Source organism: Myotis nattereri, assembly GCF_964212035.1.
Source record: "Myotis nattereri genome assembly, chromosome: 21".
Classification (NCBI taxonomy): Eukaryota; Metazoa; Chordata; class Mammalia; order Chiroptera; family Vespertilionidae; genus Myotis; species Myotis nattereri.
Window position 1 is genome coordinate 15,764,385 of NC_138097.1, and position 25,980 is coordinate 15,790,364.

General features: G+C 52.4%; 1 protein-coding gene across 4 annotated transcripts in view; it reads right to left on the reverse strand.

Annotated features, from left to right (window-relative positions):
- The window catches only part of NTRK3 (neurotrophic receptor tyrosine kinase 3), a 212,523-nt gene that overhangs the window by 69,866 nt on the left and 116,677 nt on the right, over nucleotides 1–25,980 (reverse strand). For all 4 annotated transcript variants that reach the window (XM_081114823.1, XM_081114822.1, XM_081114821.1 and 1 more), the window contains exon 13: nucleotides 25,654–25,842. In XM_081114823.1, coding sequence (XP_080970949.1) covers nucleotides 25,654–25,842 — 189 coding nt within the window. The remainder of the gene's footprint in view (nucleotides 1–25,653; nucleotides 25,843–25,980) is intronic.

Sequence of the window (25,980 nt, forward strand, 5' to 3'; positions counted from 1 at the left end):
TGGGCCTGGATTACATGAGCCATGTGACGTGGCTCGCAAATGTGTGTCTGTGTGTGAATCTGTATAACAACGTGTCACATTATTTTGAGGTTCTGCTCTAGTATCTTGGCATTTGCGAAGCATTTCATCTTCTAAAAACTTTAAGTAAGAATTACGTTAGCCTCAAAACAACTCTGTGAGGCAAGAACAGAAAAAACATGGTTATCTTAACGTCAATGCCTCCTACCCCCAGCCTGACCACGGGCTCCCCGGAACCAGTCCTCCTCACGTCCATCTGCTCCCCCAGGGAGCCCAGGAAAAACAAGACTCTTATGAATCAAAATAGCCAGGCTCTAAAAAGCCAGCAATGAAGACGAGCTTGGTTAACAGGTGAATCTCAGCCTATCACAACAGCTAAGGTACATTACAAACCGACCAACAAAATCAGACTCCGCAGGCGAAGGGAAGAGTGAGGGAGCCCAGGGAGGTCAGCAAGCAAGTCCACATCAGGCGCTCGGTGAGTCCCAAACACTCAAGCAGCATTTTGCAAAAGTCTCCAAGGCTGAGGGGGGACGTTAAATCCACCAAAGGCAGCAGGCCAGCACATAAATCCTCGTTCTACACCTTATCACAGAGCAAAGTACGTCTCGGGTTGAGAAGAGGACAAGGAAGATAAAAATTACTGAATCACTTGACTAATTCTTTACTGAGGCAACCAGATTGTTACCCACTCCCTTGTTTTTTGAAGCTGGCAGATGAGGGGCACAAACAGAATGTTCTGGATCTAACTGACAACTAGATGGAGATCAGATATGGCTACCTCCGAGCTGTGAAGCGATGCTATGACCCTTCTATCTGTTGACAAAACTGTTTCACATTGCTGTGCAGAGAGCCAAGGCCCCAAAGGTAAGCTATATGTTCCCTAGAGAAAAACCTTAGCTCGCCCGTCCCGAGGGACTATTGTATACCAGGAACTGTGGTGAGCACCTGCCAGGTTTTGCTTCCTTTATTTATTTTTCTTTTTAAAAAATCTTTATTCTTGAGAGTATTACAGATCAGAAAACCGAGGCACAGAGAGGTTAAGTAACCTTCCCAATGTTCCCCAGTGAGTAGGAGGCAAAGCTGAGATCTGAAGAGGTGAGATGCCTCTAGCAGCCGCACACCTAACTACTATGTCCATTGACCCCTCCGGAAGCAAGAGGACCATGTAAGCAATTTCAACTGGGGACCCACACCTGCTTAAGCCAATGTAGCATATGGAGGAATAAACGCTTTCTCTCTAAGGAAAAGACAAACCTGATGAAAACCTCAAGGGATAAATAGTCACAGGGTGCGGGGAGCCAACTGCAGTGACATATTCGGATGTCTTTTCCTTCCTTTCTTTTTACACTAAGATTCCACCCAATGGCTATTTTTAAGATGGAAGTCTCCATGGCAATTGAGAAGACGGGAAACTGGTCACAGAGCCTCTGGGAAACCCTTGCCCAGTCACGAGCAGAATCTCTTGCTTAAGGGCCACATATTCCTAAGAAAAGCCAAGCAGGACAATGAGTATCTTTCTTAACCGACCTGGCTTCCCGAGGTGTCTGCTGTGCCCCTGACTTGATTCCAGGCTGTACCTAATCAGTCATGTCCCTCAGAGTCTGTGCCATCCTCCACCTGGTCTGATGCCCTATACTTCCTCATCATAAGCTCCTTCACGCTTACCTGCTACCCTCGAGGTACCTCCAGGCACCCTTGACCTCCCAGAGGGACTATACCAGAGTATCTGATTTTTAGATGATTCTAAGCTCTTCCAAGTAATATAATGCTAAAACAAAAGGCAAAGTACACACAGGAAGATCCAAGAGACTTTTTGCATGTGCCACAGACAACAGGAAAAGGGTAGCCCAGAAAATAGGCAGATAAACTTTCATGTGAGCAAGAAAGGGGGAGTGCTTCTCAGCAATGGAAAAATCCGAACAATGCAGCCCAGAAAAGGGACTTAGAAAGACTGAAAAGTATTCCTTGACAATGTGGTCTCAATATGTGCTCCTGTGGCCAAAAATGCCAAGACACTGCCAAGCATTATCAAAACAGCTAATGGAAAAACAACATACTGCCTTAATCTTGTGCAAATTCAAGTCACATTTGCATCAAGAAGACTGCACACATTACTGCCTTCCACGGTGCAAGCTGGCTGGCATGGCTCAGTGGCTGAACGTTGACCTATGAACCAGGAGGTAGGGTTCAATTCCAGGTCAGGGCGCATGCCGAGCTTCTGGGGCCGATCCCCAGTAGGGGGTATGCAGGAGGCAGTCAATCAATGATTCTCCCTCATCATTGATGTTTCTTTCTCTCTCTCCCTCTCCCTTCCTCTCTGCAATCAATAAAAATATGTTTTTAAAAAAGATATGAAAAATCTAGGGAAGGCTAAAGGGAGAGAAAACATTTAGAAACAGCAGATGTAGAGAGAGTATAAGAGGCCAAACTTAAAAGTTCTGTGGGACTCAGCCTTGACATGCAGGGTGACTATGAATAATGTCAAAGTTGTGGATATTGAACTAGGGGAAGGATTGATTCAAGTGAATGATGATCTTGCCAGCATTCAACTGCTCTTGGTCTGTGCCAGCAGCAGGGATGGATAGCATTTATCCTGGCATCGGGGTATCCCATATGCCATATCATTTAATCGTCCCAATGCCTAGCACAATAGCATTTATTATTGTCATCTTACAGATGAGAAAAATGGGGCCCGGGAGCTTAAGTAATGTTTATGAATATATGGCAGTATAGCTGGGATTTAAATCTACATTTGTGCAACTCTGCAGCCTCTGCCCTGTATTGACCCCGGGTTACTTGCTCACTGGGGTCCATCCCATCAGGCACACCCACACTGCTTTCCTCACTGATACACTCTGGTGCCACCAGAAAGGCCTAAGGACAGGCTGCCATGTTTCCCTGAGGAGGAATCAGGCACCTATGGGCTTGGCCTCCAGGTGAGTCAAGATGTCTGGTGGCCCAGAGAGGCCCAGGAAGGAATACTGGCACCTAGGATGCTGGCACCTAGGATACTGGTACCTAGGATGCTTACGTTAAGACAAAAGTCTTGTGGGGACAGGCTTCCCCTGCCAATCACTCCAAAGAGCCATCAGTGACGCTACCAACGGGTCTGGCAGTGGGCCTGTCTCTAAAGCAGAGATTTTCAACACTTTTCATCTCGCCACACACATAAGGTAATTACTAACATTCTGTGGCACACCAAAAATATATATATATTCTGCTGACCTGACAAGAAAAATAGAAATAACTTTAATTCATTCAAACCGGATGACTATTGTTGTGTTGGCTGTTGTCATTTTTTGATTTGACAATCTAAGGGAAAAGAGGTCAGTGGCCCTGACTACGTAGTCAGGTATTGCATGTCTTAAAAATTCTTGCAAGCACACTGGTTGGAAATTGCTGCTCCAAAGCCTAGAATTTATTTGCCATACTGGTCTCCATGGATTCCTTCACAGAGTGACCTGGATGGGCTCTCCCATTGCAGACTGTGGCTGGGAAACCACCCTTTCACTGTAGACTTCATGAACAGAACAGGCCACCTAAGTCCTGTGTGCTAGGTAATACATCCACTCTGAAGGGGCCGCTTTGGTCTTCTCCAAATCCTGGAATACATCCCACAGCTAACATCCACAGACAGATGCTAGTGGCAGATCTCCCCCTCTTACTGACATGAACTCAGGCCCTCACATCGCCCACCACTACTACAAGTCTGCACCTCAATCGCCATCACACCCCATTTTCCTTCAACTAAGAATTTTACCCTCGAACATATTCATAACCTAGCAGAGACAGGGCCGACCAGAGCATAACAGGTCTGTCTAGGGCAGTGATGACGAACCTATGACACGCGTGTCATAGGTGACACGCGAACTCATTTTTTTGGTTGGTTTTTCTTTGTTAAATGGCATTTAAATATATAAAATAAATATCAAAAATATAAGTCTTTGTTTTACTATGGTTGCAAATATCAAAAAATGTCTATATGTGACACGGCACCAGAATTAAGTCAGGGTTTTTCTTTTTTTTTTTTTTAATATATTTTATTGATTTTCTACAGAGAGGAAGGGAGAGAGATAGTTAGAAACATCGATGAGAGAGAAACATCGACCAGCTGCCTCCTGCACATCCCCCACTGGGGATATGCCCGCAACCCAGGTACATGCCCCCGACCTGAATCGAACCCGGGACCTTTCAGTCCGCAGGCCGACGCTCTATCCACTGAGCCAAACCGGTCTCGGCAAGTCAGGGTTTTTCAAAATGCTGACACGCCGAGCTCAAAAGGTTCGCCATCACTGACCTAGGAAGACCTCTCAACCCTGAATACGCTGATGTTAAGAGGCGGACAGGATATATAGCACTTCCCAAACTGACTGACAGAGGAACCCTTTCTTCAAGAGCTTCTCATTGGACCAGCAGAGATCTGTAGGACACGAGTAATAGACAGCATCTGTAGCTATCAAAATAGCCCCTGACTTGACGAAAATAAAAATGCAAACCCAGAAGGCAGTAGGGTGAGTGACCAAACAAGAATATGTCAGTCAGCCACTGAAATACTTTCCCGCACCTCTTATAATTATTCCAGGCTTTTCTCTCCTTCTCTCCCATTCTCTCCATGAGCGTGAACCTCAAGAAAGGGGTGTAAATTACACAGGGATGAAACCTCTGCAGCTATCAATCTTAAATGTCTCAGGTGTCTTACATCGCAAAGTGCTTCTCGATTAGCGACCAAGGCAGCTTTTCTCAGGCACCTGGTGCAGTGCGATGCCTCCCAGGCGCCTGTGAGAGAGGACTGATAGCAATCGCTGTGCGCATCCACAGGTCACATGACAGAGAGTGTTGGTGGCGAGTCCTGGCCTCAGCACAGAGCCGGCAGCTCCACAGGCACACAGCTCAGGTGGCTTCACTTGGACGGAGAAGCCCCACAGGATGGCCAGATTCTGGGACTTGAAGAAGCAGCGAGCATCTCCTTCGATGTGAAAAATGTACCAGGATATCAGTGGCTTTAACATTGGGACTGATGTCAAAACACGCATGAGCCAGGTGCATGCACACATATGGAAACATGCAGGGACACACAGCTGGACTTATGTGTACACACACAGAGATATAAGGAAACCAAAGTATTTTCCTACAACGGAAAGAAAGAGGTTTCTAGTCAGAAGGGAAGTGTCCCCTAGAAAAATTAAAATTAAAATTAAGCTGGGTTGGCCTGTCCAGAAAAAAAAAGGGCAGAATCCTGGGACTAATGGAGAGGAAATATCCTTCCAGAACCTGAGGTTAGAAGACAGGTGGTTCTAAAAGCAGTGAAAAAGGAAGATAAGGCACCTGGGTCTAATTCTACCGATGTCACTAAGTCACAGTGTCCCCTGGGACAGGTGTCTTAGCCACTCAGAGCCCCAGTTTCCCCTCCTGCCAGCAATAGGGCTGCACAGAATCAGTCCTTGCTAAGATTGCTTGTGCATCTGAACCAGTAAGGCCGGCCGGCCCACACGCACACATGAACCAGGATGCACGGCTTCTAAAAGCTCCCAGGTGACTCCAATGCAGACGCCCGAGGACACAGACTTGGGGTCCAGGGAACCAGGTGGCCTTTAAGTGCTTCCTGTTTTGAATTCTCTGACCAGCGAGTAAGTCTGCTCTCCAGTCTTCATCCCCATCCCCTGGCAGGTTCTTGGTGGCAGTGAAGTTAGTGAGGGGGAAGCGGGGCTCTGCCCCCAGTGGTTCGTCATATTAAACAGACGCAGCAACCCCTCTGATCCATGCTCCATTATTCATACAGTCGTATCAGTTACTGAAATAGGATCCTGACCTCTACCGGGAAATGGGATAAATAAGAGCCACCTTCTTGAGCACCGCCTCCTTTTGCTGGAAGATTCCTTTTCCATTAGCAGCAGCTCAGATGTCCCGGGCTTCACAGACCAGCCCCATCTTGGAGCGAAGTAAAACTGAAGGACAGGGAGGTCCACACTCGGCTAACGGAGGTCAGGCCTTTCCCTCCGTCTGCCCCAGGGCCCTCTAGTCAAGGGACAGCGGTTCGTCTACTGGGAGAGAGCTGTCGTTGTCTGCTGCTTGGGAGGCTTCATGGCTGAAAAGGTCTGGGAGAAACCTCAGCCTCAGAGACATATTCAGGGAGTTTAATTCTCCATCTTTTTTCACAAAAGTTTTTCTTATTCCTTTTTGTCCCATAGTGTGTTGGGAGGTAATTCTGTCCTCCAATATTAACGCCAAATGGTTTAAAATAAACACGCATGGCACACAGAGCATTAAAACCTGGCCTCTGCCGCTCAGCTTATACCCCTCTCACCCAGAACTGCTGACTCCACACCTGGGCATATGCTGTTCCCTCTGCCTGGTCGGCCTCTTAGCTCCTGCCGCCTGTAATTCCTACTCATTGTCTATTCACCACAGAAAAGCCAGTCTCCAGCTTGCTTTAGAAAAATCAAAATAGAGATGAACTTAAGGAAGTTTATCTGGGACCTAATTAGAATGTGGGTCCACTGATAAGTCTCTGAAAGACAAACAAAATGCATACATCCCCATATTGAGCAGGAACGAGTTAGATGTACCTATATTCAGTACATTAAGGGGCATTTGTTGTATTTGCATATTTCTGGAATCTTTGAAAATCATTACATTTTCACTAATCACCTCCTCAACCTGGCAAGAGGTGAAGGGGTTGGGTCATAGTTATGGCTGACTCTGAGGAGACACACAGGCCCTAATGGCATGCACATACGCTAGACACTGAACAACATCCGTGTAACGTGACACTGGCTTCTATGCAGGGAGACATTTCCCACCACACATCACTCTGCGGAGGGGAAAGTGTGATTTATAAATGATGTGACATCAAATCTGCAGGCCAAATACTCCAGGATGACCTAGTAGGGCAAAAGTGTTCTCATGACATTTGAAATTCCTTCTTTAGTGAAACGGAAGCTGACTGTAATTATATAGTATATATAGCCAATAATAATAATACAAATAAGTAGTGCCAATAGCCTATTAGCCAACTTAGTGGTTGCTTCCTAAACCCAAGCAGCTATTACAAGCCCCTGACACCTCCCTTGTTTAATACACCGATGAGCTAGGTCCTCGCGTGATTCCCACTTTACAGCAAACACACGGAGACTGAAGTGGCCCAGCAGCAAGTCTCATGCTCAGGCCCACCCGTTTGTTGACCTCACGGACCACGGAGGAAAGAGAAAGCACACATTGTTCTCCGTGGAACTCCACACTCGGCTGGCTGACTCCCACCCTGCCATCTCTACGTCACCTTCAAACACACACGACAAGAGGCCTAAGGATGATTGGGAAAACCCAATGCATCCATTTGACAAGGCTGCAGAGACGAGGCCGGCTTGATATAGGGGAGCATTTTCACACGGCCTACAATACAAACCTTTACGCTCGCAACCTTAGCATTTCCCAGTAACACGCAAAGCCAGCATCGCTACTCCCAGCCCTGACCCCTCCCCACATCTTGCTTACACCCCATTTATTACTCTCACAGCACCCTGACTCCATCCAATCTTCTCCACTTAGAGGAATCAGGGACAGCATGCAAGTCACAGGAGACGTGAGGTCAGGGATGAGGATGGGGGTCCCTTGTTTATATTGTTCTTACGCAAAAAGTGCTTCAGCATGTCATACCAAAAAATGACATATTCGTTTCCTTACTGGTGCTCCCAGCACCTAAGACGGTACCTAGAAATTATTAGATGCTCAATAAATGCTGACTGAATGACCGATGAATTTTTAAAACATATTACCAACAATTGTCTCAACTTCTTCAAATAGTTAAACCCGGGGAAAAAGCCAACCACCATGTCCAGCTCAGTGCTTCTCACCCCCTGGTGTGCATCAATCCCCCGGAGGGCTTGTACAACACAAATCATACCCGGCAGGCGTGGCTCAGGGGTTGAGCGTAGACTTAGGAACCAGGAGCTCACGGTTCAATTCCAGGTCAGGGCACATGCCCGGGTTGTGGGCTCCATCCCCAGGGTGGGGCGTGCAGGAGGCAGCTGATCCGTGATTCTCTCTCATCATGGATGTTTCCTAGCTCTCTCTCACTCTCCCTTCCTCTCTGAAATATATAAAAATATTTTTTTTAAAACACCACAAACCACTGAGCCTCACCCTCAGAGTTCCCGATTCAGTGTGTGGGGGGGTGGGGGGGATGGGGGGTGCAGAAGGGTCAATCATTTGCATTTCTAACAAGATTCCAGAAGATGCTGATGCTGGTGTGGGGGGCCACCCGAGAGCCACCGTCACCGGAGTGTGGCCGGACGTGTTACCATCTCTGAGCACCACCTTCCTCTGGGTCAGGGTGTCACCAGGTAATGGAAGGTGTGAAGGAAAACAGGGCGTCTTGCCTACCACAGGCTCTGCACACAGTAGGCCCGCAGCCCGGGTTTTCCGAGAAGGCGCCCGGCAACAGGAAGCCCCCCGCGCGGCGGTGCAGCAGCCAGCTCCCCCTCCGCTGGAACCCGGGGCCGAGCAGCCCCCGCCCACCCTGTGAGGTCCAGTCCTGGAGGACGGAGGACGGGCACATGCAGGAACATGAAAGCTGCGGGATCCCTGTCAGCGCCAACAGCAGCGCAGGCTCTTCACACGGACCCCCCAGCGCAGTGCAGGCGGCACCCCAGACCCCGCGGGGTCTCCGGAACCCAGTGCGGCGGGGGCGGGGGCGGGCGGGGGGCAGTGTCCCTGGAAAGCTGACCAAGGTAACCAAGAATGGCTTCCAAGAGACACGGCGGCACGCGAGGTTCTTAAAATGTGTGGAGGCGCTAGAACAAACTGAGCTTGATAAGGAGGCCTGCCTTCCGGGTTCAAGTGCAGAATTCCCCGAAGACATGGAAACCAATTCTGTAGCAATTACCGCACCTGACGCAGACAGCGCGCTTTGTCAGACATGCCTTATTAAGTGGCCCGGACAACACCGGCCTCTTTGGGGGGAAATGAAAGGCCCGCGTTTGCACTTGCAGCTCCGAGACGGAGAAGCGCCAGGGGACGGAGCCAGGGCCCGGTCCCCCCCCCCCCCCCCCCCGCCCGCCAGCGCGCATGGCTTCCGGTCACCGAGGCATGTCCGGCCCCGTTTCCTCGCGTGACGAAGGAGGAGACCGCTCTTAGTGGGTCTTCGGTCTCATTACGATTAAAGGAGGCCAAGCCGGCCGGGGGAGGACGCTGAGCCCGTCCCCCATGGGCAGAACCAAGGCCCCGTGAGCACAGGGAGCCGTCACCCCCGAGTGACAACAGCGCCGAGTGACGCTCTGACCACAAACGAGGGAGAGAGACGCAGAGAAGCTGGGCCCAGGGCGCCCGGAGCCGCGGAACCCAGGCCTGAGGCGGCGGCTCCCGTCCCTCCACCTCCATGGCGGCCGCCCTCTCCTGGGCCTGGGCCTACCTGCAGGGTCCCCTCAGCGGTCCCGCCGCACGGGCCCGGAGCCTCAGGCCTCGGAGCACAGGGAGCAGGCGGAGCCGCAGGCGCCCAGAGCGCATGCTCGGCTCCTCCTGTCAGGCGCATGCCCGGGCTCCCAGAGCGCATGCTCGGCTCCTCCTGTCAGGCTCGTGCCCGGGCGCCCAGAGCGCATGCTCAGCTCCTGTGTCAGGCGCGTGCCCGGGCGCCCAGAGCGCATGCTCAGCTCCTTCTGTGAGGCTCGTGCCCAGGCGCCCAGAGCGCATGCTCGGCTCCGGGGCTCCCACAACCACAGGAGGGAGGCCTCGGGGGACAGCAGCAACTCTCTGGGGTCCGTCCCCCTCCCTGCACAGGGGGGCAGAGCTCTATCCAGGTGCTGTGGCCTGCTGCAAAGTCGCTGCAGTGTGTTCCCAGACACTTCGCCAGGGCCCATTTCCGCCCGGACAAAGGGGGCAAGCAGGACCAAGAGGGCATTCGTTACTGCACACACCAGCCTCCCCACCTTCCTGCAGCCACTCCTGCTGGGTGGGCCAGTGCCCCAGGTGCCTTAGGCATCCATTCGGTGCTGCCTGTCTGTCAAAACCACCCTGCACACACACCAAGGTGCCAATCCAAGAAGAGGAGAACAATGTAAATAACTAGGCACCCAACATAGGAGCACCTAAATATATAAAGTACTGATTGATGGGCATAAAGGGAGATATCCACAGCAATACAATAATAGTAGGGGATTTTGATACTCCACTCACATCAAGGATAGATCATCCAGACAGAAAATTAATAAGGAAGTAATGGCCAAAAGGAGAGAGAGAGAGAGAGGGGTGGGGTGGGGGGGGAATAATGGCCTTAAATGGCACATTAGATACGATTGACTTCTAGACATTTTTAGAACATTTCACCCAAAAACTGCAGAATACACATTTTCTTCAAATACACATGGAACATTCTCCAGAACAGATCACATATTAAGCCTCAAAACAAGCCTCACTAAATTTAAGAAGATTAAAATCCATATCCAGCATTTTTTCTGACCACAATGGCATGAAACTGGAAGAAATACAAATATGTGAAGACTAAACAACATAAACAACAAGCTACTAAACAACCAATGGATCAAAGAGGAAATCAAACAAGCAATCCAAAACTATCTTGAAACAAATGAAAATGAAAATACAACTTATCAAAATGTGTGGGATGTAGCTGAAGCTACCTAAAATAATAAACAGTCTGAATGCAATCCCTATCAAAATACCAAAGGCATTTTTCTTAGAACAAAACTAATCCTAAAATTTATATGAAACCACAAAAGACCCCAAATAGCCAAAGAAATCTTGAAAAACAACGAAGTAGATGATACCATGTCCCCTGATATCAAAGCTACAATAATCAAAACAGCATGGTACTGGCATAAAAACAGATACACAGACCAACAGAATAGAATAGAAATAAATCCCCACTTATATGATCAATTAGGTTATGACAAAGAAGGCAAGACTATGCAATGGGGTAAAGAAGTCTCTTTAATAACTGGCGTTGGCAAAACTGGACAGATAAATGCAAAAGGAATAGAATTGGACAACTATCTTACACCATATACAAAAATAAACTCAAAATGGATTAAAGACTTAAATGTTAGACTTGAAGCCATAAAATGCCTAGAAGAAGACATAGACAGTAAACTCTTTGGCAACACTTAGCAATATCTTCTTGGGCATATCTGCTCAAGCAAGGGAAACAAAAGGAAAAAGAAACAAGTGGGACTGCATCAAAGTAAAAATTTTGCACAGTGAAGGAAACCATTAACAAAATGAACAGACCACCTGGTGAATGGGAGGAGATATTCACAAATGATACATCCAATAAAAGGCCAGTATCCAAAATATATAAAGAACTCATACAACTTAGCACCAAAAAAAAAAAAAAAAAAAAAGGCAGAGGACTTGAACATTTTCCCAAGAGGACAGACAGAAGCCAACAGACAATGAAAAGATGCTCAGTATTACTAATCATTAGGAAAACACAAATCACAACCACAGTGAGATATCACTTCACACCTCCCAGAATGGCTATAATCAGAAAGTCAACAAATAATGGGTTGGCGAGGATGTGGAGAAAAGGGAACCCTCATGCACTGTTGGTGGGATTGTACATTGGTGCGGCCACAATGAAAACAGAGATTCCTCAAAACATTAAAAATACAGCTACCACAAGATCTAGCAATTCCACTTCTGGGTATTTATCCAAAGAAAGCAAATACACTAATTTGAAAAGATATATGCACCCCGATGTTCACTGCGGCATTACTGGTAATAGCCAAGATCTGGAAGCAGCCTAGACGTCCATGAATAGATGAGTGGGTAAAAAAGTAGCATATATATAATGGAATACTATTCAGCAATAAAAAGAATAAAATCTTGCCATTTGCGACAACATGAATGGACCTAGAGGGCGTTATGCTAAGTGAAATGAATCAGGCAAAGAAAGACAAATCCTGAATGATCTCATGTGAAATCTAAAAAAAAAAAAAAAAAAAAAAATTAAATTTAAAAATAAATGCATAAATAAAACAAAACAGAAACAGACCCATAGATATAGAGAACTTGAGGGCTGCCAAAAGGGAGGGGATGAAGGGATGGGAATAAAAAAACACAATTTTTAAAAAATAAAAATAGTAAATTGCTGGGGAAATATATTTGAAGATTTTAAAAAATTCAATGTCCTATAAGGAAGTTAAGTGAAAGAGAATTCAAGAGCAGGAAAGGAAAAACTTTGCTTGTAGCCAAGTCCTATTGCTGGAATGATTTCGGGTCCAAGATTTGAAGGCAAAAATAAAAGCGAGGATCACTCTGCAACTGGCTGCTATACAACCACGGCCAGCAAGGACTTGATCTCGAGCTGCCACTTTCCAAGCCGGCAAAAGAACAGGCTCTCTCTGGGCTCCGCCAGGGACGCCCGGGACTAGCCTTGCATCCCTCTCCTGGGGCGCAGGCGCAGTCTCTTCACAGAAACACGGCCTCTGCTCCCTCCTCCTCTTGCTTCAGAGGCTTTCCTAGTTCCTTTTCAGAAGCAAAAGGCGCTGGCCTGTCTGTGCTTAAGAAATGCACACAACAAATCACGAAATAAATGCACGTGTGGAAGCGCAGGAGTGCTGGTCTCAAAACCCAGGCAAACTTCCATCTTTATTCGCCTCTGAAGACCATAAACGTAAATCAGAGGGAGTCAAACCTGCTGGCAGCGCTCACGACTCTCTCCTTTCCTAGGGAACGTCCTCTGAGCTGAAGGCTTACACAGGGACTGCTGGAGCTAACTCCTGTCTGGAACAGGGTCTCTGTCTGCCAGGAAATGTCCCTACGTTCAGAGAGAACCACCTACTTTGGTTCACCTTTTCTAGTACAATCTCAAAGGTGTCTTAGCTTTCCAAGTCATTACCTACTTCTGAGAAACTGGTAACAGTGACAAGTGTGGTAAACAAGGACATATAAATGTAAGTTCTATGAAAAAAATCAAAATTATTAATTCGATCACCTCAACCATGTAATAACACATCAACAGGCCCTGCTCCCTCTCCCCCAGGGCCTCTTCCCAGTCACCTGTGACCTCCATCCTTGACCCCCCCAAAGCCCCTTTCTGCTTCCAGCTACTGCCGCTGTGGCCTGGAAGGCCCTTTCCTTCCATCTCTGGCCATCTAGCTCCTCCAGCTTCGTGGCTCAAACACCCATCCTCTGCTCCCCTACTCAGAACAAGCCATTGCTCTCCACACACCGGGCCCTTCAGCCGCAGGGTCTCTGTGCCTTATGCCTGGGTCCCCGGGGGCCTGAGGGTGAACCCCTCAGGCGGGGCCACGCCACTCTGCTCCTTTCCCAGCTCCCAGCACGGACCCCGCAGCATAGCAGCTGCTGGGTGTGAGACCTGTCTCTTGTCCTCGTTTCTCTGGGGCACTGCCTTTACTCTGGGGCTGCCCGTGTGACGGAGAATGGAGGTGTGCATTGTCACTGACTGCCGGCTCTACAGTGGCGCCGTGAGCATGTTGGCCACACAACTGTAGCCACTAAAAATAGGTGCATACTCTTTAATGATATGGACTAATAAAGGTCTATGACTTATGAAGTGGCAAATTCAGGTGATAAAACCATATAGAGAATAGGACCTCATTTTTTTGCATAATATCTACATGCGTGTTGTTATCTGTCAGTGTATGTATCTACGCAAAGAAAAAGACTGGCAGGCAGCGTGCCAACATGTCCACAGCAGCCCTCACGGGGTGTGGTATGTGGGTAATCCCTACTTTCTTCTTCATACTTTTCTGGACTTTCCCAACAGCTACCATGAGCACGTATCACTTTGGAGCCAGACACAGCAGGCGGCTTTATTTGATTTTTCTTGAGAGGCACGGAGAGGGGAACCAGACTTGTGCATCCAACATCACCGCTAACACAGATCAACTACTGAGCACGTAACGCCTACAGTGCCCGGGGAAGACATGTAGTCTGCTTAGGGGCCAGGATTTTACATCTTCGCCCTCACTGCTCCTAAGCATGCCCTTCCCCTTCCCTGGGAGCTTTCTCCAGGACACAGGAGACCTGGAGCTATTCCGGGTCCCTGCGCTGAGATGAGGAGGAAGGCTGAGCTGACCCCCCTTTCAGGTCCAACCCTGCCCCTTCTCCGACCTGGCCCAGCAGGGTGTGCCCCTCCCCGGGGCCTCTCGGTCCCTGCCTCTCGCCGTTTACATCCAGCGGTGTAAAATGACGGATACTTTTAATACAGGAGACCTGTCATTTATTTATTAGCTGGGGACAGGCGCTGCAGCCGAGAAGGATGCATTATAAATCAACTCGGTTCTCAGCCATTAAAAATTAATACGGTTCGTGATGTAGCACGTCAGTAATTTCTTTATTAGAGCCGAGGGTAATTTTTCCCCTTTCTTCTAGGTTTTGTTTTGACTTCCTCCCTTCCCTGGAATATTGTTTTTTCTAATAATTGGCTGGGCGTGAATGACCCCAGGGAAGGGCAGTGGGAAACACAGCCTCGCAGGCAGAGGTGAGCATGGAGGAAGGGAACAGACGCTCTGGAGAGAGGACCACTGACCACTTTCCTTCAGAAATGCCGTCTCACCGAGCCTCCCATTCTGCCTCAGGGAGACTCGCGGCATCTCCCATTGGTTTCACACCCACCCTGCACCCCAAAATGGAAGGCATTTCAGGTCCCTGATAGGCCAAAGGGAAAGAAATACATAAGGTGAATACTGTAGGTGTGTTGGGAGGTCTCTGTATTACCTGCCGGTGGCTGCCTCCCCACAGAGGGACCCGATTGGCTTTTTTATTATCTCCAGTGAACCTGACATTGAGCCAAAGACACATGGGCATTAGAAGCCCAGCCCAGACCAGAAGCCCCTCCCACAGCTCCCTCTTCAGGCCTGGGATTCAAGGATGCCAGTGGACCAGGGATGCCTGGGTATGCCAACAGGCCGGTACCCTAGGCCTCCATGAAGGTGACCCTGTGGCTCTTCCCCTGAGCGGATGCCCCAGGAAAAGCAAGAACCAGCTTCTACACGTCCTGACTCAGAGGATGTAAAGGAAGAATCCAGGCTCGGCGTGTCCCTGTCCACGTTAGTGATACTGAGGGGTTCGCCATGGCTGGGTCAATCAGGATGACCCTCCCAAGGCCCCTGCCAAGGGTGCCTGTGCAGGAGACGGGGACCTTCCACACCTGCCCACACTCCCTTCTGGGGAGCTGTCCCGGCCCAGGGAGTGGGAGGGGTCTCGGAGAGGTGGACAGCACGGCCCCAGCCCGGCTACCATATTGATGTCTTTGTCAAACCAGTCACGATTGAGTTGCAGCTCCTAAGTAACAAATCCTCACAAATCCCCAAGCGCATACTTACAATCTATTTTCAGAATTGCACTGAGCATAACTCAACCAATCAATGAGCCATTAGGAGTTTAGTCCCAACACTTTATTACCAGGGGCGTTAGGGCCGCCCAACTCCGCAGAATCCAATGTGAACAGTGGCCGCGGCGCCAGCAATTGCCGGCCTGGGGACCAAAGCTAACACAGTGCGAGCGGGAGGCCCAGCTGGCCACAGCTAAGCTCCCCGCCGCCAGGAGGGGATCAAGAGACTTGGTAAAAAAAAAAAAAAAAAAAAAAAAAGAAAGAAAGAAAGAGAAGAAAAGAAAAAGAGAGAGAGAAGAGGCCACCTCGGCTCCAAGGGCTGTGTCCTACACACCAGACCTGGCCTCCTGGGGTGGGTGTGAGGTGGCTGCCTACACAGGAGCCACGGAAGAGCTAGATAGGGGCTGTTCCTTCTCCTCACTATGCCCCCTGACCCGGGTCCACCAGCCCTGCTAACACCTATCTCCAGAAACTCGGCTCCCAGAGGGCCACTCAGCCGCGCCCGGAATCCACACAGCTTGCTCAACCGAGATAATCGGCTCCAGCTAAAACCACACGAAGAAATGTCTCTTTGCTCGGGCGTGTAAGTGCAGCCTGGAAAATTAGCAGGACAATTTACCAGGCAGAACAGCAATGACAAAACCACAAATTACCAGCTTGCTCTCTCTAAGAGGAGAAACACGAGGAGTAAATTTTACAAGAGATCGATGTTCCCATCTTCCTCCCACCACGTCGGCCCCACGAGGCCTTACTGACTCCCAGGGGGAGGTGCTCCCCTTGGAGAACTGGGAGGCAGGCACGTCATTCCCAACAGCCATTTCCCTTTCTTCTTTGCTAACAAACCCTGTGGAGGCATCACTCCTCTCCAGCAGCCGTAGGCCTCCCAGGAAGTGAGTCCTAGCCCCAAGCCCAGGGGACAGTCTGGATGAGCCGAAGGTGTCTGGGCCAGTTTCTTTCTGGGTGACTGGTTTAGGAGTAAGCATGTGGCATAATTCTGGCCGATGGGACAGGACAGAGAGACGGGTGGGGGGAAAGGTTTCCTCAGTTGCAATCAACCCACAAGAAGAGACAAGTCTATGCTGCCCCTGGTCCAAGTGTTTGGTTGTGATGCCTGGAGCTGGTGCAACCATTCTGTAACCAGGAGGGGAGCCAGCCTGGTGGCCAAGCAAGACACAGAGAGGCCAAGGCAAGAGAACCACAGAGAAGCAGAAGCGGGGGTCCTGGTGTGCTTCCTGGGGAGCCGCCCCTAGCTGTTTCCGAGTTATGTGAGGACCCATTTCCTTCTTGCTTAAGCCCAGCAGGCCTAGAACTTCCAGTCCAAAGGATCCTAACTGATATGATCCATGTCCAAAACCTGATGTGCACCAACATGAACACAAACATGTGCACGAACATGAACAATACCCACAGACCTATCTGTCCATTCCTGTCTGGAGGCGCCGGGGATAAGTGTGCTGAGAAGGAATGAAAGGGCTGCGCAGTCACGTGTGAGAACAAGCCAAAAGGAAGTCACTCGAGCAGATGGGCATTTAAAGCCTCACTACAGAGGGGACCATATGGGCACAGACATACAAGTAGCTCAGTGTGGGGCGCTTGGCGGGGTTACAGGGGAGCAGGGGAGCCTGGAGTCACTGCAGTTTCAACAAAATAATGTTTGCTGACAAGGGGGAGGGGAAAATAAAGAGTAAAAAGCAAACCAGAGTCCCACCATGAAGGTCCTTGTTGAGCCCACGGCTTCTCAGTCTCATTAACCCGAAAGGAAATTGGCCTGAGCCCTCTGCTCATCACCATCCATCATGTCCTGACAGCCCTCCTATTACCGTGGCGACTCCGAGAGCATCTCTGGCTGTGGATCCGGGTGACAAATGCGATTTCTTAGCGCCGGGAGAAAGAAGTCATTGGAGGGAAGGATTCTTATCTTTTCAGAAATAACTTCAAACTCTGAAACCCTCTATTTTTGACACCATCAAGCTTTGCCCCAACAGCGTATGTGAACCAGGAGTTGTCCCGATAGTGGCAGAAATAGTGTTGTCAAGACAAGGACGATCGTGTACATGCCACTTACATAGCTGACAGAGCCCTTCACCTTCCCGCGCCACCTCCTCTCAAAAAATGCGGCTGTGGCAGCCCATTTCCTAAGCTCCAGTTGAACGAGGGTGGCTGTCTGGCCCACAGCCACGCAGCCACTGAGCTGGCGGGCTGGGACCACCCGCACCCATTTCACTTTCTTTCCTAAGAAGTCCCAGCTCCCCTCAGCTGGCGCCAGACCCTGCAACTCCATTCCTTCTCCAAAGACGGGGTTGTCACCCCTCCACACAACGGTTTGGAGACAGCATCTCGCATCCTGAAGGTGCGTTTCTCCTTCGGAACAGCTCCCTGAGGTTCCAGCCTAAGCGGCAGATCTGCCTGGAGACGAGGAACGCAGGGGAGATTGGCTGTGAGCAGCATCTCCGGGTCGGGGTTCAGGAAGTGTGAGAGGCACCTGTAAGTGCTTCTGGGCAGCGGACAACAGACAGACCCTGATCCATCCCCATGAAGGCACCGAGTGCTCTTCCAGAAAGCCTGAAGACTGTCACCACCCTGCGTTTGGCATTTCCATGGCACACAGCCACTCCCAGGGGCTTGGGAAGAAATGTGACAGTGCGGGTGCCAAGTAGGTGTGCGTGCTGTGTGGGCACTGTCGGATGGGAACGTCTGCCGGGGAGACAAACCCAGAACCCCCAATCCTAGAATAGCCCGCATGTGGTCCCCTGAACAGCAGTGTCCGGAGATGCTGCAGAGGCACCTCAGAAGCCAGGCACAAGAAATCGGGGACATGCTGCAGACCCGAGTCCCCTCTTGCAAATTTCAACGACCTTTGCCAGGAAAGGCTCTCAGAATCCCACAGTAAAAGACTTGTTCAACCCAGCTTTCCCCAAACTTATCTGGCCGTGGAACATTATTTTTGAGAAACACCTATGAACCACCCTCAGAGCACAGTGAAGGAATCCCTGTGCTAGAGCAGCTGGGGGAGCCTGGGGAACAGCTGGACGCTGGCCTTCTTGGCTAAGAGGTGGGTGGCGCTTGGGTCCAAGCGCTGTTGACCGTTAATACAGCACGTTGCGATCAAGAACCTCCCAGCCTCCTGGGCGCACCTCCCATCAGGGTGTGACTCGTGCTCATCCACAGGAAATGGAAGTGACGACCATTTTCCCCTGGAAAAGGGCTTCTGCAAAGAGAATACTAATAGGGACCCACACTGACAAAGCCCCTGCCATCTCCAAGGACGGGGGCGTCTTCTTTCCTGTTTCCTGCCTTGTAGCCTCGGCCCATAGAATAGGAATCCCTCCCCTTGGAGACCTGGGCACTCCCAGCCCTTCCCTCACCCTGTGTTCTAGGCTCCTCCCTGTGAGAGCCGCGTGGTTTCTCTGATGGGTGAGGCAGGCAAAGCCTGTCACCTTACCATCCTATTTCCCTTCTGGGCAGGGCTAATGCCGACAAGGGGAACCCCCCGGCATGTGTGGTATTCTAGGGAGCCCCTGGGCTTCCTGACTTGCAAAAGCTGAGGCAGACCATGGTCCTCCGTCCCTGCAACTGGATAGAGAGCAACTGCTCTGCAGACCCAACTCCTGTCTGTGCTCACCAAGTTCAAGACTGGGGCAGGCATCAAGGAGCCCATTTTGGCTTTAAGTCCAAGCAAACTTCTAAAAAAATACACACACACACACACACACACACACACACACACACATATATTGATTTCAGGGAAGAAGATAGAAACATCAATGATGAGAGAGAATCATTGATCGGCTGCCTCCTGCATGCCGCCTACTGGGGATGGAGCCCGCAACTAGTGCATGTGCCCTGACCGGGAATCGAACTGCAACCTTCCGGTTCCTAGGTTGATGCTCAACCACTGAGCCACACTGGCTGGGCCAACCAAACTTACTAGAGCCTAGCAATAAAGCCCCCCTGGTGATTCCCATCGGCCCCCTGTGTGTATTTCTCGGCCGGTTCAGAATGATCCCCCTTAAAACACAGGCTGGATGCCCGGGTGCAGCTGAAGGAGAAAGGAGTGGAGGTATCTCTGGGAAACCTTGAGCTGGAGCAGATCTTGAGGAGTGAATGTTCCTACTCCTTGAAGACAAGACGGAGGCCACAATGAGCCACGATGAGGAGCAGTCCTGCTTCTAGGGCTCTGGGCAGGACAGGCAGGACCCTCCCACACTTCCTTTCTGCCATCGGGTGCCACCTCCCCTGGATTCATGATCCACCCGGAAATGACATCACTCCGGGCTGGCTGGGGACCCCATCACTTTTCACCTCCTCCACCAAGAAGCCCACACGTATCCCTGAAGAACGCCTTTAAGCCAATCACTGTGAATTTACAGTGAGCGTGATTCTACCTGATGACTGAATTAGCATGACTGCACGCAGCGAACTCTGAGTGTGTGGCTATGGCAGGAAGCACAGAGCAGGTGAGGTCACGGTGTCCAATGGGAAGGCAGGCTGCTTGGCTCAGGGAGACAGACATGAGTCAGCCGCCTTTGGACTAGCTGGTTACAGCTCCAAAGTGCATGCTCAAGGATGAATAGCGTTTTCAGATAATTTGGGGGAAATGGCATCATTTGATTGTTCTTTTTTCTTCCTGGGAAAGGGAAAACAATGACAAAATGCCATGCTCAGATGATGCCTTGATCGGGGGCTGGGAAGTCAGCGTAGGTCATTTCTAGGGGCTGCGACCCTCAGGACGAGCTCAGGCACACGGGCCCAGGACTCACTGCCCTGGTTCTAAGACATCCATCCTGGCACCGTCAGCTCTTTCTAGACAAAAGGAAAGTGGGGATGTGTCTACGTCATCCTTTCCTCCTTGGCTCACCCAGTGTAGCATCACGGGATGCTCAGGGGTCTGCTACTCTTCTAACTGGATCTAAAAACAGCACTGAAGCAACACCCCAAGGGAGCCAGCCGAGTTTATGTTCATGGGAATGTTGCACGAGAGACTGCCTAGCAAGCAAGGCCTGGAGATACCCAACCTGTGAAGAAAGCTAAGGCAAACCATCACCGTTACCTTCACCAGGATTCGACCTACAGGCCCCCTGATGGGGACGGCAAGATCCAAGCAGCAGGACAGCAGATGAAGGAAGGGGTGCATTAGACCCGCCCACCCCCACCTCGGTCCTATGCTCTCCGCGTCACATGAACCAAGCCTGTCCTAACTCCACTGCACAGAGCAAACAGCCGCCCCGTGAGGCCAGCCCCCTCTCTGCAGCTACACTCTCAGAGGGGGAGCTCCCAGCCCGGCCTGGCCCCAGTCCCTTCCTCCGGCCAGGCAGGGCCCCCAGGACTCCTGTGGAGAAACACCTAGAAAAGTTCACCCCGTAGCAGCGGCAGCAGGGCCCAGCCGCCCAGACAAAGAGCCCATTTTCTATATTTCATCTGCAAGTCCATTATGCTAAACTAAGTGGCTGGGAATAAACACCCATCATTACCCCGCAGTCGGCGATATTTGTTAGCAGAGAAGATGACAGAAATCTATATCATGCCGATGCGCTATTAATGCTGCATTACGCACAAAAGGCTGCGTTCCCACCACAGCTGGGGACTGGCCGTGGCAGCAGCTCTTCCAGAAAAGGCAGCTCCGTGGCCAACCAGGCCAGGGAGGAGGGGACAGCCGCTCGCTCCCTTCAGGAGGAGTCCCAGTCCCAGGGAAGGGGCACAGCCCACGGACCGAGCACTTCTGCTGGGGATCTCTGCGCGAGTCCTGGCCTTGCAGGCGGGTGTGTTAGGGGACGCATCCCGCACCTGCCCTGGGGAAAGAGGGTGAAGCCAGGCCCTCAAGCAGCTGCAATAAAACCGGAGGAGTAAGGGACACGCAAGAGCCACTCACCCGTTGGAATGAACGTAAAGTCAGGTTTGGGAGACAAGACGCACACACATTTGAGATGTGACTCAAAGTCATTCAAGAGGAGAGCATGCCTTTACCCTGCGGCGCGGGTTCCCGGGAGGGAGTCGTCGCCGCCTGGGCATGGGCCCAGGAAGAGGCTGGCCGTGAGCCAGGTGTGGGATGGAGCAGAGGGCGGAGAGAGGAAGGAAAGGGTGTGGGCTCTGCAGGCCGGGAAGAGGGGCTGGAGGGGGGCTTGGAGATCTGGAAAGAAGCAATGGTGACTCATCGGCAGACGTCAAACTCCCTGAGCGCACCAGGGAGCAGAGGGTCGCCCCTTGTATCTCGGACATCAGCTGCGGTAGGCAGTGAGCCCCTCATGGCAGGGGCCACGCATTTCCTGTTACCTATTGCTTTCGGAGCCTAAAGAAGGCCGGACACAAGCCCTTCGTATTTATTGACTAGATGAAAGGGAGAGAAACCAGCACAGTTGGGGTGACCAGAGAGAAGAGACTCAAAGGGATGCGGTCACGTTTCACAAAGAGATCAAGGATGGAGCACCTGTGGGTTCCTGGGGGGATGGAACGAGAACGGGGCTGCAGGACCGGGAACTTGGAGAGGTTAGTGGTGAGCAGGAGGCAGAGGGTACCTGGAGGGGAGGGGACGGAGTGTGGGCGGGCAGGACGGGGAGAGGTCCCTGTCTGCAGGCACTAGAGGAAGGGGAGGGATCAGACGGAGGCAGAGGCTGAGATGGCTGAGCCTGGGGAGGAGGAGGCAGACAACCTGTGAGTGCAGGCGGGAGTCCTGACTTGGGGACAGGGAGGGAGAGAAGGAGAAGACGGGTTAGCTCCCAGAGGGCCTCTGCTCTCTCATGGAGAGGCAAAGCTGTCTTCTGAGATCGGGGATTTTGGAAAAGGAGATGAACAGAGAACCTCAAGACCAAGGAGCCTTCCCAGGGGCCTGGGGAAGGGCTGAAGCATGACTGCTGACAGCAGCCTACGTTCCAGCCCCGCACCACACAGCTATGGCAGCCCCAGGGCGGCCACAAGGTGGACAAAGGTAGCCACGGGCCCAACGATGCTACACACACCCAGTGACCCATCTAGACCGCCCTGGGTGTCTCATTCCGTAGGATCTGTCCCCAAACTGGCTGTGTGACAAGGAGAGATGGATCCATTTCCAGATGCTTCTGAGAACCAGGGGCTTTAAATAAACAGTGAGGGGGCTCGCTGGCCTTGGATTCTGGGTACGTGCCCCGATAGGAGCACCTTCGCTCAGCCCTCAGAGCGCCTGGGAAGGCTGGATACACGGAGAAGAGACAGTGTAGAACGCAGAGCCATTGCTGGGACGTGGGCGAGGGGACCAGGCATCTGATAAGGGAGTGTACGAGGCGATCTCTCAATACCCTGGCAGCCCTGACATGCTATGAAAAATGCTGCGGCCCCGACTGAGGACAGATAGGCAGTGAGGCGCCAGCAGAGGAGCAGCAGCCCAACCAGGGAGGTCCCACCACCGTGATAAACACACGTGCAGGGAATGGAAAGCGCTCTGGTGCTAAATCCATCTCCGGGGGCGTGAGGAAGTGAGGCCTCAAGTCGGGCAGCTCTATGTCCTTGCGATTTCTTCCCACATTACACTGTTTTTTGCTGTTTTTTAGTGAGATAAAATTGATATTGTGGCACTATATTAGTATCAGGTATACATGTAACAATTCGGTATTTGTTTACCCTACAAAGGAGTCACCACAGTAAGCTGAGTTACCAACTGTCCCCCTTTACCCATGTCAGCCAAACCCCAAGCCCGTCCCCCTGTAAACACCAATCATAATAGATGAGGAAGGGATCCAACAAGAGAGCCCGGGGACCCCAGAGGGACCCGCAATACAGGCACCTCCCCACCCTTAGTCCCGTTTCCTGCGTCCCCTGGCCTAACTGCGCGGCGGAGATGCCCTCTGCGTACTCATCGCCAAGGCGCGTGCGGCTTCATCATCTATGACAGCGTCTCATCGCAGACGGCGCGGTGTCTCGCAGTCACTTTCCTGGACGGATGGAGCCTCTGACATCAGAGGCCTGTGCATCTCAGGGAGGGAGGGCAGTGCCCCCAGCCCACCCGAGGCAGCCCCGGCCACGCGGAGGGAGGAGCAGCCACACCGCTGGCATGGCGTCGCGCAGGGTCTGTCGTTGCCGCACATTTTCTGAAAACCAGTAAGGGCCGTCCGCTGTCTACTGACGGGACAAACGCACTGCCTCACTGGAAAGAGCCCTTTCCCTGACGGCAGGGGTCTGACAACCGGGAGCCGCCTCCCATGTTTCCAGGAGGTACTGCTTGTTCCCTGTCCCCTCAGGTCTGCCAGCACCTGCTGCCCCGGTCGCCACGGCCCGTCCTTCACACAAGACCTGTCGGGTCCTGGAGGGCCACTGGCATCCCACATCCGAATGCCTTCCTCCCACGGGTGCCTCCGCGAAAACCCTTGCCTGGGTGCAGGGGCCTGACATCACAGGACACGCAGATCCCACGCTCCCCCCGGGGTCTCCACTGTCACTGAGACTTCTTTCCTACGAGCCAGATGCACCCCGCTGGGCCACTGTGCCGACAGCCGGGTATCGGGCACTCACACGAGCAGACTTGACCCAGAGGAGAGCCCAGAGTGTCCCCGGAAGGACACAGTCCATCCTCAGCATCCCTGAGTCTGTGTCATGCTCCCTAAAATGCATGTGTAACCCCAAGCCAACATGGCAGCACTGTCACGGTCATTCACAAACATGCGAGGGGGAGGGGGCTAAATGTTTGACTCACCCCCCCCCCACCCCGCGTTAGGGAAGCTCCGATCAGGCGCGCGTCAGTGCTGCTGACCCTGAGGGCAATGTCAGGGACGCAACAGTACCTGTTAAATAAGAAGCCTTCGAGCGGAAGCATGCGCGAAGCAGGCTGGGTCCTGGCCAGCCGAGGGCTCAGCGGTGGCCAGGGGCTGGCAGGAACCTGACCCCGCATTTCCTCGAGGAGCAATGGCTCCGCGGGCCTAAGGCAGTGTTCACGGGCCTTTATAGAACATAACTACTGCGAATAATGAGAATCAAGTGCGGCCTCAACACAGCAACGCCTGCAATGCCACTCTAGAAAACGCAACGACGTCAACCGAGACGGGGTGTCCCGTGGTACGACCACAGAAGGCCTTCCTCGGGCCACACCCGGGGCCGGCCAGGGCGAACCTGACCTGAGGCAAGAGAGCAGCTGTGCCCTGTGCACTGAGCGCCCCCCTCTGCATCTGGATCACGGTCTTTCCTCCCCTGCCCGGAACCCAGGTCCTTCCTCTAACCACGCTGACAGGGGCTCCGACAAACCCCGATGCTGGAGGACACCCACGGGGGAACGATAGCCCCGTCCTGGCTCAAGCCCAGTCCTCCCACCTGTGATGCTCTCACTGAAGTCAGAAGAGCAGAAGCAGAGCCGGCGGGGAAGCCAAGTGCCCGCTCTGCTGTAAGACGGACAGGGGAGCAGCGACGGCTCTGAGAGCTACAAAGAGTGGGGCCCAACAGAGAGCTTGGACGGAGGAGCGAGAACAGGCACCCCCTAGGCCGGCCCTAGCACCAGGTGAGACTGACAGCCAACGGCAGAAGCCGGGGGGCAAAGCAGGGGAGCCCACAGCCCGCCAGAACCGCAGTTTTCCTGTCCTACCAGGAGGCCTTCCCCTGGCCCAGCTCTGTCCCTTCCAGCTCTGAGGCAGTCTCCAGGGCCTCTGTGCCCCCTTGGGAAGTGGCTGACATTGGGGGGCAGGAGCGCGGGAGAGGAGGGTGCACTGCAGTTGCTGGGTGGGCTGAACCGGGGGACCCGGCCAGGGGAACAGCTGCTGGCTGAACGGCCAGGCCAGAGGCCCCGAAGCGGGAGAGGCTCCAGCAGAAATACAGAGTAAGGAGCTGGGACCAACAGAGGGGAGAGGCCAGGATGGAGCAGGGGCCTGAGCCCTGACCTGAGTGAGACCCTGCAGGGGCTTAGGGATGCGGGGGTCCTAGCGCCGTGGCCATGGGACCCTCAGGGAGTGGGCACTGCGGGCACTGGAGGGGCAGCTGCCAAGATGTCCCCATTCAAATGGTGCTCGGCGCCCTTCACTCCCTCCCTCCCATGGAGGCTGGGGTGGCGGGTCTGCCCATCTCAGAGGCTGAAGGCAGGGCAGAGTCGGGGCACAGGCCAGGTCTATGGAGAAGCCCGGCCGGTCTGCACCCCCTGCCTCACTGGAAGCACTTTCCTGTGGGGCTGGGTCCTGCCTCCGGCTGCTCCCGGGGCTCTGCCTATGGCGTCCTCCGGCCCAGGCTACTCTTCAGGTTTTGAGACAAACAGGGAGGGTCTCTTAGAGAGGGGGAGGTGAGGAGGTAGCAGGTCACCCCAGAAGGTTCCAGAACCCCAGCCTCATGGCCTATCGTCACCGCCCCCCCCAGAAGGGACAGCATTGCACCCCAGTACTCACATGTGTCGGGGTTGTGGCAGTTGTGCCCCTGACGGAAGTACTGGGGGTTCTCGATGACCGGGATGCGGGTCATGCCAATGACCACCGTGTCGGGCCCGGCGTCCAGCGACGAGGGCGTGGTGATGCCGTGGTTGATGTGGTGCAGCGGGCTGGCCGAGTCCTCCTCCCCGCTGATGACAGCCACGGGACCTGCACGTGGAGAGACCAGGGCTGGTGACGCCAGGGGGCCAGGGCCCGGCCTTGCCCACACGCCCGCTCACTATTTTTGCTCCCGTACTTTCCAAAGGCCCAAAACCCACGGGAAGGACATCCCCAGATGCCGGGATT